The following is a 12,221-nucleotide window of genomic DNA, read 5'->3' as shown; positions in this document are numbered from 1 at the left end:
ATTCATGTGCTATTCCACTGTAATTACCTTATATGTACACTGTAATTTATCTCTCAGAGTTTGTGCGTTCTATTGTAATTTCCCCAAATGGCCCGCTGTAATTCCTATGCTTTTCCTCTGCATCCCATATTTATTCTATAATTTATATTCAGTTTTTAGCTGGTGTAATTCTTATGCCTTTTTACTCTGGTTTGCCTAATTTACTGTGTAATTTGGCTCAAAGTTTCACTGTATTTATATTGGTTTTTACACTGTATTTTTAGTGGTACTTGCAGTATATTATGCCTGACGTACTTACACTGTATTTCTTCAGTATTACGCTGTAATGTGCCCAATTTTTGCCTTGTAATTGCACTGATTTTTTGGACTATAATTTGTGTGGCATGCTCTGTAATTTTCTGCTCCCTTACAGTGTATTTTGTTCCGAGATTTAGCTTGTACTTCAGCCACATTGCTCTGTAAAATTTTATTTATTTGTGTTTGCTGTAAGATCAGTGTTTGCTGTTGTTGCTGCTGCTCTAGGATCAATATCTTCAGTCTCCTACTCTAAATCCGTGTTCTCAAACAGGGCTTCTGCTGCTTCTTCTGCGGCTGTTGTATCTTGTTGATGCATTTCTTGCCATGTCTGCAGAGTAAGTTAATCTATTCTTTGTTATTTCTTTTATTTCCTTTGTATTTTTCAGCATGAAGTTCACTTACATTTGTGTCCATTTATGCGCTATTGCTGCTATCGGCTTGTTTCCTGGAGTCTCCCTCCCTTAGCTGATACGTGTTCATAGGGCCATTTCCTGAGTGTACCTGCAAGCATCAGGATGAATTTTCATTTCTCCTCTTTTTGTACAAATCACGTACTACCAGAGTAACCTAAATGTTCTACACCTTTTGCCCTTATGCATAACAGTAGTTCTTTTTTACCTTGTATATGATGTCAGATTGTAGCAAAGCAGTGAATCAAAAATTGAAAATGATTCATGCAATAGATTGTCAACTTTTTCAGAAATATGTAACTAATAATTTGACATTTATGTGATCATTTCTGGATATGTCCTAATTTGTAGTGTAATATTCATGCTTCAGCTCTGTAATTTATAGGTTTTGGTTTAATGGGTAAGATTCGGAAAGTCTCTCGCCAGGACGTTCCGTTAGTATCATCTTTGGAGTTTGCATTTGTTGTGAGTGATCCGCTTCTCCCCTTTCTCTTTCTTCATTGTTATGTCCAAGTGTTTGAGTTTGTTTTTGTTGCTGCTGAACTGGGGTGGACATCTTCAGTCTCCTGCATACTTAGTATTTTGTTTCAGTTTTATTTTCTTACTAGTTTCAACTTGTATGATATGCACTTGTTTCTGAAATTTTATTAATGTGCCCACCTGTTCCAAATTCATGGTGGCACACAGGCCTGCGTTCCAGGGGTTTGGTTCTGCTGCGCTTTCTTCGCTTGGTGTAGCTTCGTTTTGCATTTCTTCCAATGTCTGCAGCGGAGTTCTCAAGATGTAAGTTTGTCACTTTTTTGTCAGATCATGAGTTTTTCACCAATAGTTTCACTTACTCTAGAATGCATTGTTGGGTTGTTGCTGTTATGTGTTTTGTTACTGGAGTCCTCTACTCTTAATTGTGTTGTTGATGTAGCCCCATTTGCCGAATGTACCTGCAAGCAACATGTTAAGTTAACTGGAGTTCTTGCTGGAATAGCATAACTAAGAAAACACTCCTTTTGTCAAGCAGTTTGGTACCACTACTGTATTTCAAAGTTGTTTTTCTTACCTTGTATATAATGTCTGATTGTAGGAGCGTGGTAAAAGAAAACGATTCCTGCAATGTATTTTTTGTCTGAGCTATTTTGATTTCGATGTACACAACATTTTCTTCTGTGTTTTTGCCATTTAGTGATACTCACATTTAGAATGAGATCTTCTTGTGACATTGACAGTAGATCGTCTTCTCCTTATTGTTCTTGTCATGCTCCCCATCTGCGTTTTTGGAAAAGAATTATCAGTAATAGTGCAAGTAGCCCATGAATTAACTGGATCTGTATAAAAAGTTGAGAATTAGGAGGATATTGGTATTTCCGCTGTATTTTAAAAGTTCCTGGGTATTTCTAGCATAGATTCTTTGGTGATTTACACTGTATTTATTATGGTAGTATGGCTGTAGTTACTCTGTATTTTTAGTCTGTATGTACACTGTGAGTTCAGATGCTTTTACACTGTAATTCTATGGTTTTTTCTAGTGTAAGTCCATGTGTTTTTACATTGCCCAGGAAGTTACAGTGTAAATATAGGGGCAATTTACACTGTAATTCCTGGGTTATTTCACTGTAAACCCTGGATCATCCACATTCTTGCAGTGTAAATGTTCATTTTTACAGCGTAATTTACATTGTATATTCTAGGCAATTTCCACTGTATTTCTTGTGCAGTTGCACCGTAATTTGTAGGTATTTTACAGTGTAAGCTGACAAGTTTTGGCAAGTTTAAATCTCTGGTAGTTTTCAGTGTCAATTCCTGTGTATGTGGAATATAATTTCTAGGGGATTTACACTGCAAGTCTTGGACTATTGCAGTGTAATTGTTAGGCAGTTGCAGTGTAAGTTGGCAAGTTCTGCTAGTGTAAATCTTGGACTGTAATTTGTATCTAGTTTCTCTGATGCCTTTCTTTTTCATATTTTCGATGTAAGAAGGTGAAGCGGGTGAAGAAGTTGAAGAATTTGGGTACAAGTAGAAGTGTCTCTAACCTGGTGATCTTCTTGGGATTTCCGCCAATGTTTGACTGTTTGGTGGGTCACAAGCTGATGAGCAGCTGTTCGCTGTGGTCCAGGGTATTGTGGTTCAGGTTTAGTTGAAACCAGGTGCAGTTTAGCATACAAGTGTCCTTTGTTTATTTGTCAGGAAATGTGAATGTTACCGAATTGAAAAACAGTCAAGTGCTAAATAGACACTCCCAAAAAGAATGAAACGAGCCAACAAAGCAACGCAAGCGACAACGCGCCGACAAACAAACCGACGATCAAACGTTGCGCGAGATTTAAAGCACAAATAAATTGGACGGACTGGAACTTAGACGAGATTTAGAGCACAAATAAATTTAACGGCGAGCCATCACTAAATTTCATCTAGATGTGATTTAGCAATTCCGATGAATAAAATATCAGTCCGGAACCAACCAAGGACATAGAACTTAATATCAACGTATTACCACCCTTCATTGAAAAAAACACGTTGCAGAACTTGATCGATGGTCTGGTGATACAGCCATCCATCGGACTGGATCAGCACGTCCACCACTCGTCATCCCTCCGGATTGCCGGCGCACCACTCGACCACTAGAGCTACAAAGACGGCTCCGAGCCAGAACATGGCCGGGACGACGCTGAAGAACGCGGGGAAGTCCAGCAACCCGCCCACCACTGTATGATGAGATACCACGTAGCGTTGGAATAGATAGTCGGCGAGCCGGGAGAAGACGCCGAGCGCGAGGAAGGAGAAACCCACCACGCAGATGAACACAAGCCTGCCGCACTCGTTCGGCTCGTGATACATCCACCCGCCGTTGCCCCTCCGGGTTGCCGGCGCACCACTCGAGACTAGACCACGAGAGCTACGAAGGCAACGCCCATCCATAACATGGCGGGGACCATGGTGAAGAACGCAGGAAAATCTAGCAGCATGCCCACCAAAGTATGACGAGATATCATGTAGCCGTGGAACAGATTGTCGGCGAGCCAGTAGAAGAGGCCGAGCGCGAGGAAAAAGGAACCCACCATGCAGATGAACACAAGCCGGCTGCACTCGTTCGGCTTCGCCGCGACCACCTAAATGGCGTCGTCGTCCTCGCTGGGATTATTCAGCTGGATGACATCGGCCATCGATCGACACTTTAGACCGTGTCGTACGTGTTGACGACTCTAACTAGATTTATACTTACAGTCTTAAATCTCAGTCGACTGAGACTTTCTCAGTCGATGCTATCTCCGCGATATCTTACATTAAGATTTGTGGAATATTGTGTCATTTGACTAAGACTTGATTAAATGTCAATTGACTGAAACCTTATACTCCCTCCGGTCCTTTTTACTTTGCACATTGAATTTGCCGAAAGTCAAACTTTGCTAAGTTTGATTAAATTTATATTAGAAATTATTAACATCTATAATATCTAATAAATATAATATGAAAATATATTCCAAGATGAATCTAATGATATTGGTGTTGTTATGTGAATGTCTATAATTTTTTATATAAATTTGGTTAAAGTTGGATGAGATTGACTTCGGACAAACCTAATATGCAGAGTAAAAAGAACCGGAGGAAGTACTTAGATGGTGATAATTGATATGTAAGGTGACGTACATGCTGGATTTATAACCACACGTCATTGGGTGCATGCAGCTGGACCGACCGACCTTCCAGTGTTGGGATAGCTAGGTTTCAACACGGCCAACGAAATCCATGGTGGACACCGCGGAGGCGGCCGAGCCGGCCGAGTGGTGCAGGTGCGTAGTCACGTACATCGTACATGTTTGGCTGATCCGCCTTGGTGCCCATGGCGCTCGCGTTGGACTTCCTGCAGAACTCGTAGCCGACAACGTTGAAAGCGCCACGGTCGCTCTTCCTCCACTTCCTGCTCTTCATGCTCCAGTGGTTGCCGGTTGGACGGCAATCCAGAGGGACATAGGGTGGTGGATATCTTCCTTCAGTTTGATCGACCTTTCAAGGAGTCCATCCACCAGTTTCGACGTAGTCTACTGCAAATGTTAAATATTGGAGGATAGGATTCGATCTATTGATGTGAACTAGAGTATTGGAGGCTAGGACGGCAATCTGTAGATTCAGTTTGATCGTCGGCACCCCGGGGGAACAGTGGCGGAGCTTGGCCCAGAAATCTGGGCGGGCCGGCCGTAGGAAATTACTCTAGGGGTTGTGTTTCATTGGCCAAAAATACGTATATACTGCAGGAAAATCGTATGGGCTGGGCGGGCCACGGCCAATTCGGCCTTGCCGTAGCTCCGCCACTGCGGGGGAAACTCCTAGTCCAGATCTTCCAGATACGGATGATGGCGGCGTAACCGGCATCGTGGACCTTCTTGATGGCTTCACCTTTGGGGCTGTATGGTCGATGATTGTTTGTTGCTCACTGCGGTGATGGTGGTGGTGGTGGTGGTGCGGCCGCTTGGGGTCGACAGTGGTTGTTCGGTGTTCTTTGGGGTTCAGCGGCGGTGCTTTTGGCGCCGCAGCGCAGTCATCTATTTTCCCCTCATGAAGGTGTCTCGCCCTGTTGCCGTGCTCAAGACCCTCCCACGGTTACCGATGTGTTGGGGCGAGCTTTGTGCTCTTGGTGATGTCTCGGTTCATCTTTGCTCATTGATGACGCAAGATGTCTCCCCAGCTTGCTAATCATTCCGAATTTCCGTGGCAGAGCTCCCAATCAAAGTTCATGTTTAGTTGCATTCGTTGGTTGTGGGTGCTCCCGAGTAGTTGTGCTGTGGGGCTCGGCATGCACACCAGTGCGGTGCGTCAGGCTTCTTGCAAAGTTCTGGTATTGTGATCCCTCAACAACACCCCATATATACTTGTGTCTTCCGTGCTGATGGTCTTTCTGTCTGTTAGCTAGGCGTGCCTTGTCTTGGGCGTCTTTTTTCGTTCTTCTTCCGTTACACTTGTATGGTTTTTGGTCCGGTTTCCCTCATAAACAAGGCTAACTTGTTCAGGTTTTCGATCTCGTTTCCCTTATAAACCGGATCAGCCAAAGCCAAAGGAGTGACTCTTGACTTTGACAGCTTTTTGAGCAATATATTCAGATGAGGAGGGATCCCCCACCCCATGACCATTCAAAAAAAAATCATGCAAAATTTTCTTTTTACTTTTTACTTTTTCTCCTTTGCATGTTGTATCACTTGACTGAGATTTGTCAAATCTCAGTCGGTTGAGACCTAACCACAACCTTATACTTGGATGATGATAATTGATAAGTAAGTTACGTGTCCACAACTCCACGTACACGCTGGATTTATAATCGCATGTCATTGGGTGCATGCAGCTGGACCGACCGACCTTCCAGTGTTGGGATATCTAGGTTTCAAGACGGCCAACGGAATCCATGGCGGACACCGCGGAGGCGGCGGAGTGGTGCAGGTGCGTAGTCACGTACATCGTACATGTTTGGCTGTGCCGCCTTTGTGCCCATCGCGCTCGCGTTGGACTTCCTGCAGAACTCGTATCCAACAACGTCGACAGTGCTGCGGTCGCTCTTGCTCTACTTCCTGCTCTTCGTGCTCCAGTGGTTGGACGGCAATCCAGAGGGACATAGGGTGGTGGATATCTTCCTTCAGTCTGATCGACCTTTCAAGGAATCCATCCACCAGTTTCGACGTAGTCTACTGCAAATGTTAAATATTGGAGGATAGGATTCGATCTATTGATGTAAACTAGAGCATTTATCAATCTGTAGATTCGGTCGATATTGTTGTTAATTTACTGGTTACTTGTACATTTTGTCAAGGAACCAATCGATAACTTGAAGTCTACAATTGTACATCTTTTCAGAAAATTATAATTTACCTTTTCCATGTTCTTCACTTCTCCGACAAATTTGAGGGGGGAGAGTGTTGACGCTGACGTGTGGGCTCCATCTGTCATAACAGTAAACTTGGCAGTCAAACGTAATTGAGTTGACTATCATGCCATGTCAGCCTTGATGGGTGGGCCATGCCAGTCATAAACGCTTTTAAATCGCGTGAAACGGTCATCAACCAAAAGTGGTAGCAATTGTGATCGGTTACCCAAAAGTGGTAGTTGTTTGCTAAGTTCTTTTGTTATGTGGTAGTTTTTTTTGGAACGAAAGCACAAAAATGATACCTTTTCACTATGTACTCATCTACAGAGCCAAGGCAGTCTTCCTATTCTTCCAGGGCAAATAAATCTACACAAGTTGTCTTGATGCATCACACGAAGAAGACGTCTGTGCTATGTGTGTATTCCTCATTGGTTACTGGTTAGTTTATTAGCAAGTCCAACTCAGCTAAACTTAAAAAAGGGCACGTAGCTGGACGGATCAGCTCTATTATTGCCTCCTTGACCCGCTGTTTGGGGAGATTTTCCTCCGCTCATTCTCTTGCAACACAACATCATTAGCTCCTCCTACTATCTACCTCTCCTGCATTCTTGTCTCAGCGCTGTATCAGCTCCTACAAGGCTGCTTCTAACTTCTTCGTCTATGTAAGCTCAGCACTGTTCCCATCTGTTTTCCTGTAGGAATCTGGTTGTAGGGTTCCGTTTATTATCTTCGTTGTTGCAAACGGCTAACCTATTGCGTATTTTCCCACTCCAGCAGTGTTCATCCATTGCTATATTCACTGGTTCTTATGTTCTACCTCCGATCCAGAAGCACCTTCATTTCTCCTCCATCATTTATTCAGGCCATTTCTGATAATTGCAACGTGCACCCGGTTCCCTTCGTCGCTAGTCAGCGCTGTGGATGTTACCGGCTGCTTCCGTGTAGGTTGTATTATTCGCTGTGACCAGTACCCATTCATAGGAATTATATCTTTCTTGGATTTGTAGTTGTAGGCGGTACTGCTTTTCGATAGTATATATTTGGGATGAACTGGACCCCCTTGTGCCAGCGATTTGTTATACTGATGGTACCCAAAAGATCCTATTAACATATTCTCACTCAATTGTATTCTTCTTTTGTATGGCCCGCATGCGGGTGCTTGTAAAGAAATTGTTGATATCCTGAATATGGCGGTGGACTTATAGACATGTTTTTTCTGTTTTCTGCTTGTAGGTGTAAGGGACAGAGAGCAACTAAGAAGGGTAGCGTGAAAGTGCAGGAAAAGTGTGCGTCCGTTTGATCGAATGGCTTCTTCAAAGCTTCAAGCCTTCTGGAACCACCCTGCTGGCCCCAAAACCAGTTAGTACCACTCGTACTCGCAGTCTCGCATTACTTTTACACACTTCGTCTCTCTTTTTTTGTTCCCGGCTTTGATTATACACAAGGATAGCTTTGGCTCCTTTTATACAATATGTACGGAAAGTCAACATGGACTTTGTTCTCCTATCGATGGATTTTATGTATTTTCTTTGTGTGTACTTTTAGCTCCAGACTATGTTAGTGTGTTAGGATTGCCATGTTGTCTGCATGTTTTAAATATGAAAATGATGTGCGCCTACTCTGTTTTTCGGTTTCAGAATATGAGCTCAGGCCAATGTTGTTTGTGACTAACATGTACTCTTTCTGTTTCTAAATATTTGTCTTTTTAGAGATTTCAAATGGACTATCACATACGGATGTATATAGACATATCTAGAATATAGATTCACTCATTTTGCTTCGTATGTGGTCATTTGTTAAAATCTCTAGAAAAAGACAAATATTTAGGAACAGAGGGAGTAGAAAAATCAAAATAACAATAGTCATACTGGAGTCTGGAGACCAACAGAAGCTAGAGCCAACAAGTATTCGGACCCCTCCCACAAACACCAACCGTGCTTAATTTACTAGTAAGTTGTCCTGGGCACCACTGATTCTTGTAGTTGCACTACCATTCCTGTAGGGACTCCAAAACACTGTTGTGTGTTAGTTGCGTCAGACAATAACACTTTCCATCATGTCACTGATTATGCAACAGACTGCTGGCGAGGCATCATTAGCAAGTTTGTTATTTGGGCAAATGAAAAAATAGTGTGATCTGACAAACTAGCATGGCTTTTAAAATATGGTATTAGCGTGCTATTCGCGAGACATTGTACATTGATTTATTTAGCAAGACACTTATCAAAATGCTATAGCACTCTATTTTTTTACAACATTTGGGAAAAGTGGAACCGTGAGACGGGAACTTCCTGGCATACAAAAGCGTATCTAATATAGCTGTTACATGGCACCAAACAGTATATTAGCAGTCTCTGGTTCATCATAGAGATGTAAAGATAAATGTTCATCTCCTTTGTCACTCATGTCTGAGTTTTTTGTTGGTAAGTTTGCATATGAAAATATTGACTTTCTCATGGAATATTAGACTCCTTAAGATATTACATTTTAGAAAATAATAAAGTGGCCTACTGATAAGTACTGCAAATGTTCTCAAGCCCCAAAGAGACTACATCTTCTCCCTCAGACAGTTGCACATCTTCAGCCCTTCTCCTTCAGAAGTTGCACATCTTCAGCCTTTGTGAACTTCATGCTTATTCTTGAGATGCCTGAGCAGCATTTTTGGCTACGTGACGTTTGAATTAGCATTAGACTAGTCTATACCTCTGATTTATCCTTATTTCATGTTGTGAATCATTACTAGTTATAATGGCCCATCCTTGGCAGTTCTTTTGCGCTAAATTGTGATGCATATCTCTTGGACAATGCACAGTGCACATGCTAAATTATAAAAATCACTTGAGAGTTGAAAGGCTGAGACAATAAAAATATGATCTTCATTGCAGTTCATTTTTGGGCTCCAACCTTTAAATGGGGGATCAGCATTGCAAACGTTGCCGACTTTGCTAAGCCTCATGAAAAGATATCCTATCCTCAGCAAGTTGGTATGTTCAAGTTATCCAATCAGTCTTGCTACAGCCTCATCACAGACAATATGTCATTAGTTTAGCGGCTATGTATTCTCGTGTGCTGCTCACATGCTTCATATTCTGTGCAGTTATTGCTTGCACTGGAATCATCTGGTCACGCTACAGCATGGTTATCACACCGGTAAGCCATGGATACTACTATCTTTTTTTTAATCTGCAGGTAATGTGAATTATATATAGCTTAATATTACCTCCGTCCTAAATTAGTTGCCTTAGATTTGTCTTGATACGGATGTATGTAACACGGGAGTACATCCTAACCCTTAACATATTTTTTTGCTTCTAAGAAATTGTTTTTGCAACAATCTACTCATATTGTACTGTTTTAACTTGATGGCTCCCTAGACTGGGCTGCTATTGCTTGTCGAATATATGATTGATATTCCTGTGCCACCTCCTTCTACATGCTACTATATCCGCTGAATTACAATAAGGCGATATATCTGTTGTGAAGTACCTTGATCCTAATTCCATTTGTTACTCGGTGTCGTTCCCAATTATGACTATTGTATTGCGACGCTTATAATTTTTTTCCTTTCCAGAAAAACTGGAACCTTTTCAGCGTTAGCGTTGTAATGTCCGGTACAGGCCTATACCAGCTTTCTCGTAAAATAAGGTCCGTTAAAGATGCTAACTAGCACCTTGTTTGTTGAATGACGATGTCCCAGAAGAGTAAGGAGATGGCATGGTTTCTGTGTGTTGACCTCCTTCCGCTTGCATCGCAGGAAAGACTACTTCTCGGATGATGAAAAGGAGGCCACTGCTGCATCACTCGAACTGGAAGCAGAAATGGCGACTGACTCGACTTAATAATCGACTGGACAGCCTGCCTACTGCCTTGGAGTCGGTTTCATATTCACTCTGGTCCATGGAACCCCAACATTTCTTTGCATGTCAAAATGTATTTGTTTCGCACTGGACCGCGCTCGTGGGCATGCAAGCCGAGTAGCGTGAAAAATCCATGCAGCTTTTAATATTCGTGTGCGCAACATTATATCATGTGCAAAAAAAAGGATATACATATTAAATACACGAACCACCTCGATGTCTTGTATCTTGTGATCCAATATGTTGTTTCTGCAAGAAACCTGAACTGCAGGTTATCTAGGTTGAGTCCGTTCATATATATATATGATTGGAGTCGTGTGTACCTCTAGTCCCACATTGCTGTGGCCAACACATGGACTGAGACTTTTGTAAATTTAGCAAAACAATTATTACTTTTACTTGGTTAAATATGAGAGATGCAAGTTTCTAAGCCACTACCGGAATCGCACCCTATGCCGACGGCCAGGGCCGTCGGCATAGCCCTGAAAGGCCGTCGGGATAGGCCTATGCCGACGGCCCCCGTCGGCATAGGGCCGTCGGCAAAATATCCGTCGGCGTAGCTAGAAAGGCCGTCGGCATAGAAAGGCCGTCAGCATAAGACCTATCCCGACGGTGTCCGTACATCTATGCCGACGGCCAAGGCCGTCGGCAACGTTATCGCCTAACGGCGGCCGCCGTCAAGTCTGTCCAACGACTTGTCTCCACGTGGCACCCCTATGCCGACGGCCTAGCCGTCGGCTTAGTAGAAAACTGTGCCGACGGCAAGACCGTCGACATAGATGTGCCACGTGCCGACCGTCCGCTGCTCGTGGGCCAGGGCTATGCCGACGGCCCAGCCATCGGCATAGTCTGAGATTAAGCCGACGGCCAGGCCGTCGGCATAGTACTTCAAACAGAGATCCCAGTTGCTGACACGTGGGCACCTATGCCGACGGCCGGACCGTCGGCTTAATTTCAAACTATGCCGACGGCTGGGCCGTCGGCATAGGTGCCCACGTGTCAGCAACTGGGAGCTCACGCTGGCCTTATGCCGACGGCCTAGCCGTCGGCATAGTTTGCTTTTAATTTTTTTTTCTTTTTTCTGTTTGTTTTCAAATCAGTTCAATTCAGATAACATCACATATATAACAGCACATATCATCAGCACATATCAGCAGCACATATCAACGAACGTAAGCATAAGCATCATGACAACAATAGATCATCATCACACAAGCATAAGCATATCAACGAATGTAAGCATAAGCATCATCACACAAGTCAGCTAAATGATCATCAGCACACACAAGTCATCTCAAGCATCATCATCACATCTCAAGCATCATCGAGCACCGCGGAGGTCGTCACCGCCAAGACGGCCAAAGTCCAGGTCATCAGTGCTAGCAGCAGCGCTACCGCCTCCGCCTCCGTGGATCGGAGTGGTCGGGCTCCGTGTCTCTGGAGTGCTGCGAAGACCACCGCCAACGGTAGATCCACCTGTTCCCTGCATGTTGAAAAGACATATGCACGGGATCTATGACTGTGTTGAAAGGCATGACATGCTTTGGGTGAATAGATTGGGGATGAACTAACCGGCGAGGGGCCAGCGTTCTGTGCCACAAACTCCTCAAAGCTCATTAGCATTGGTTGTGCTGGAGGGCATTGTGCTGTAGGGAACTGAGGACACCTGCCGGCCGCCATATCCTGAAAAGCCTGCTGCATCTGGCTATCCCTCTGCACTTGGTGTTCATAAAGCCTCTGATGCCACGCCATGGTCTCCTGGCGTGTGTACTCCATGTAGGCCTACGGTATGACATGATGTGACTCATAAAACTA

At 43.5% G+C, this 12,221-nt stretch overlaps 1 protein-coding gene across 2 annotated transcripts; it reads left to right on the top strand.

Annotated features, from left to right (window-relative positions):
* The first annotated feature begins 7,088 nt into the window (after positions 1 to 7,088).
* On the top strand, positions 7,089 to 10,726 carry LOC125523762 (mitochondrial pyruvate carrier 4-like). Of its 2 annotated transcripts, none has more exons than XM_048688832.1 (6): positions 7,089 to 7,211; positions 7,783 to 7,908; positions 9,435 to 9,533; positions 9,647 to 9,699; positions 10,121 to 10,194; positions 10,304 to 10,726. In XM_048688832.1, exons 2-6 carry the CDS (start codon positions 7,854 to 7,856, stop codon positions 10,386 to 10,388), a joined length of 366 nt encoding a protein of 121 aa, XP_048544789.1. In that variant the 5' UTR covers positions 7,089 to 7,211; positions 7,783 to 7,853; the 3' UTR covers positions 10,389 to 10,726. The 2 variants fall into 2 exon arrangements, with proteins under 2 accessions (XP_048544789.1, XP_048544788.1); XM_048688831.1 differs by lacking the exon at positions 7,089 to 7,211 and adding an exon at positions 7,336 to 7,494.
* Positions 10,727 to 12,221: the final 1,495 nt, after the last annotated feature.

This window comes from Triticum urartu, chromosome 7, assembly GCF_003073215.2.
Source record: "Triticum urartu cultivar G1812 chromosome 7, Tu2.1, whole genome shotgun sequence".
In the NCBI taxonomy this organism is placed as follows: Eukaryota; Viridiplantae; Streptophyta; class Magnoliopsida; order Poales; family Poaceae; genus Triticum; species Triticum urartu.
The sequence above is the reverse complement of the archived record's forward strand: the minus strand, read 5'-3'. Positions and strand labels throughout refer to the sequence as shown.